The sequence below is a fragment of the Poecilia formosa genome, unplaced genomic scaffold (genome assembly GCF_000485575.1).
Source record: "Poecilia formosa unplaced genomic scaffold, Poecilia_formosa-5.1.2 Scaffold92, whole genome shotgun sequence".
Lineage (NCBI taxonomy): Eukaryota > Metazoa > Chordata > Actinopteri > Cyprinodontiformes > Poeciliidae > Poecilia > Poecilia formosa.
Window position 1 is genome coordinate 643,697 of NW_006800031.1, and position 3,875 is coordinate 647,571.

At 41.5% G+C, this 3,875-nt stretch overlaps 1 protein-coding gene and 1 long non-coding RNA gene across 2 annotated transcripts in view; one reads left to right on the forward strand and one right to left on the reverse strand.

The window, feature by feature from the left end:
- The window catches only part of LOC107836851 (uncharacterized), a 2,199-nt gene extending 884 nt beyond the window's left edge, over positions 1-1,315 (reverse strand). The window contains exon 1 of the long non-coding RNA XR_001662817.1: positions 1,266-1,315. This is a non-coding gene — a long non-coding RNA (uncharacterized LOC107836851). The remainder of the gene's footprint in view (positions 1-1,265) is intronic.
- LOC103142058 (UDP-glucuronosyltransferase 2A2-like) lies at positions 990-3,854 on the forward strand. Its single transcript, XM_016674227.1, has 5 exons — positions 990-1,763; positions 1,863-2,011; positions 2,111-2,242; positions 3,210-3,297; positions 3,631-3,854. Exons 1-5 carry the CDS (start codon positions 1,046-1,048, stop codon positions 3,852-3,854), a joined length of 1,311 nt encoding a protein of 436 aa, XP_016529713.1. The 5' UTR covers positions 990-1,045.
- The last annotated feature ends 21 nt before the right edge of the window (positions 3,855-3,875 follow it).

Here is a 3,875-nt window from a genome sequence, read left to right on the forward strand (position 1 = left end):
GTTGGATGCAGGTAATGTTAGCTAAAAGATGACTAGCCAATATCAATACATCACCTTACGCTTAACAAGTAGCCTGGAGGCTACCGATGTTTTTGTCCATGTTCAGCTACGTACATTCATTTTGCCCCCAAAAGAAGTCGATTACCCCCCCCACCTACCCCGCTTATTCTTAGAGACAGGGAGTCTCTAAGAATCCTCTTCCCCCTCACAAACGTCGTTCAACCAGACAGATATTTGTAATTCATAGGGGGGTGGGCAGAAAATATTTGGAAACCACTGGGGGGCCAGGAGAAAAAGTTTGGGAACCACTGGACTAGGTCATCAAATCACTACGTTGCCTGTAGGAATTGTTAATGTCCAGCAGGTGTCAGTATTGAGTAACAGTTTCGACACAGAATCTATACAGTTTTGCTATGGGTCGGAAAACATGACGCCTCATCTACCCATCACTAATTTACACCCTTACTGCTAATCAGGTCCAGAGTTTTCCTCAATTATGTGTTGCCTGTTTAACATGTTGAGTCAAACCAAAATTTTGAAGTGCATCAGCCAGCTTTTTTGCCCCTCTGTCTTGGGGGTAGTCACCATGGGTGTTGAAGCCTCCCACAATTATTAACCAGTTATAGTCAACGCCTATAACAGGTAGGAGTTCACTTAAGTCCTTGAAAAATTTGACGCACTTATGGAATTTTACCTCAATTCTCAAATATTCAAGAGTAAAATTTGCCTAGCACAATCCTTTTACAGTTAAGTGAGTCGTTAAACATTAGACCACAAAATAAGTTTGTATATAATGCATACGTTTTTGGGTGAAGGTCCACTGCAAAGCATTTGTGCTTGGGGCAGCCAAAGGGTTAGCAAAGTCATGAAGTTATCTTTGCAGTTGTTACCTTTTGCCTTACTAAGAGCTTTCCAGGGGTAAACTGTTATCATGCATTATTCTGTATAAAGAGCAGAAACTCAAAGTTCATTTAGTTAATCAGTATCTTTAAGGTACACCTCATAAAAAAACCAAAGCTGGCCTATCTACAGACACACAGCCACCATGAAGCTGCATCTCTCCGTCTGCGTCCTGCTGCTACTTTGTGGAACAAGAAGCTCAAATGGAGGGAAAATTTTGGTGTGGTACACTGAGGCCAGCCACTGGATCAACATGAAGCCGGTACTGGAGACACTGGTGGACAGAGGACATCAGGTGACGGTCCTGGTCCCGAGTGCATCGATGTTCATGAACAGCAGCGAACCGTCTCGCTTCCAGTATGAACCTTTTGATGTCGACGTCTCAGTAAAAGATATACAAAAGATTTTTGATGATCTTCTGCACTTCTCCATGTATGAGATGGATTTTATGAACCCCTTTCAGATTTACATGAAAGCTATAGATTTAACAAAGAACAACATGAACATGTCTTTAAAGTTTTTGGATGGCGTGGTGAAATCAGAAGCCATGATGAAGAAGCTGAAGGAGGGAAACTACGATGTGTTATTTGCAGATCCGATCTACCCTGGCTACGACCTGACGGCAGACATTCTGGGAATTCCTCTTGTTCTTTCTTTGCGGTTTTCCTTGGCTCATCACTGGGAGAGGATGTGTGGTCAACTTCCTGCTCCACCGTCCTTCGTCCCCGCTGCTATGAGCAAACTCACAGACAAGATGAACTTCTCAGAGAGACTGTACAACGTCCTCTTCTACGCTCTGCAGGACGTCGTAATAACCCAGTTCATGTTGAAAGATATCGACAAATATTACTCTGAAGTCAAAGGTAAGGGTCCCATTAGTAGTTTTGAGTATTAAAATTTTTCAAAAATTATCATGAAAGCTTTAAAATCTTTTGCTTATTGTTATGTGTCCACTATAATAGGAACACCCGTTACCAACTGTAAGATGCTGCGTAACGTGGACATCTGGTTGATGAGAACCTTCTGGGATTTTGATTTTCCTCGTCCACTCCTCCCCAACTTTAAATTTGTTGGAGGGATCCACTGCAAACCAGCTAAACCTTTGCCAAAGGTGGGGTTATAATCCATCAATTCAAATAATCAGCCAACAACATTCCAAATTTAAAACCAACTAACTGGCTCAATGATGGAAAATATTACTATTTTGCAGGAAATGGAAAAGTTTGTCCAGAGCTCTGGAGACGCTGGTATCGTTGTCTTCTCTTTGGGATCAATTGTCAAGAACCTAACCACAACGAAAGCGAACATGATCGCCTCAGCGCTCGCTCAACTTCCACAAAAGGTCAAGAAAATCCAGATAAATGATCATGTGTTGAAGACTTGTAGAGTTTATTTAGCCAACTCTGAACTATGCAAGTCAGGAGTTTTCAAAGTGATAGAGAGTTGACGTTACATTCAAACTTTTTCACTGATGTCATGGGGTTTACCTACTTTAGCTATGCATAGCATCTCATGATACTTCAGCTGCCTTGTAACTTACAGTGTTAAAAGTATGACCTGCTTTCTGCTGTGACTGCAGTTCATTTGGCGTCCTGTCAAAAGGTTCCCAGCATTTGGCAGACCACACTGTCAGTGGAGCATCTTCAGATCCAACGCAAACCTAAACAATCAAATTAATACTTCCTTTTATTTTTGCTTAGCTCAGACTCTTTCTCCTTACTGACTGTAGCTTTAGGTCCTAAAAGTCTATACATTTTGTCTCTTCAAATCATAGGCTTGGTGAAGTTGGCTAAATGATTGCCATTACTTGTTCTGGTTTATTGTTTCCCCTCAAATGGCTCCGGCTGAAGAGCTCTGGCGCCCCCCAGAGCTCTTCAATGGGGGCGGGGGGGCACCAGAGCTCTGAAGAGACATGCCTCTGGCATGTCCCACTTCTAAAAGCTCTGATGTAGGTTATCCCAGACATCGAGATTTGTTGTGTTGCTGGCATCAAAAGTCAGGGAAGGGAAGTCTGGGTCAGCAGCAAGTGGCACATAGGCTGCAGAGCAATGTGTAGCCAGTACATAGTGAATCACAGAGGGGAGATGGCAGCTACCATGTTGACCCGGCCAGAGATCATTTATTCTGAGAACAATGTCTTTAGTACTCAAAGACAGGAAACGAAACCTGCAAAAATTAAAATAGAGATAAAAATCACCTTTAAAGAAATACTTTGCAATTCTGACCAAAATTTGTGATACAGTTTAAAAAATCTTTTCCTGTAGCCGTTGCACAGCCCACTACAAAAAATCTGTTTTGACCATTTTTAGGTCCTGTGGCGATACAGTGGCCAGAAACCCGAGACTCTGGGTTCCAACACCAGATTATATGACTGGATCCCACAGAACGACCTGCTGGGTGGGTAAATAATAGCATCCATAACACCGTGGAATAATTTATGCTTAAATAAAAATAAATGAGACAAACTACACTGGAAGTCCAGTTGTGATGCTGCTAACTTGATTAATTTCCAAATGGTCCAACTGAAAACATTTTTCCATACGATTATGAATTATGGAATATTCATTATTTTGATGAACAGAAGTACATCAGAAAAAATGCAAACATGTGTAGTTACTCTGTTATTTATAAAAATCTGTTTTATACAACCCTAACTTAGTTTTTGTTTGATTTGCTACAGAACAGTTTTCAAGATAATTAATAATGAATGTTTGATAACGTTGTTTTCAGGTCATCCTAAAACCAAAGTTTTCATAACTCACGGAGGGACAAACGGGATCTATGAGGCCATCTACCACGGCGTTCCCATGGTGGGAATCCCCATGTTTGCTGACCAGCCAGAGAACATGGTGCACATGGAGGCCAAAGGAGCTGCAGTTAGTGTTAAATTTAACTTTATGACAACTGAGAGCCTCAGAGACGCCCTGAACATGGTCATCAACAACAAATCGTAAGTCATTTTCTTCCCTTATGTT

What these genes read in the sequence shown, in the direction of transcription:
- LOC103142058 (XM_016674227.1), top strand. Translation starts at nt 1,046, where the DNA reads ATGAAGCTGCATCTCTCCGTCTGCGTCCTGCTGCTACTTTGTGGAACA. An exon ending in ATATTACTCTGAAGTCAAAG is followed by an intron (nt 1,764 to 1,862) that starts GTAAGGGTCCCA and finishes CCACTATAATAG; the next exon opens with GAACACCCGTTACCAACTGT. An exon ending in CAGCTAAACCTTTGCCAAAG is followed by an intron (nt 2,012 to 2,110) that starts GTGGGGTTATAA and finishes ACTATTTTGCAG; the next exon opens with GAAATGGAAAAGTTTGTCCA.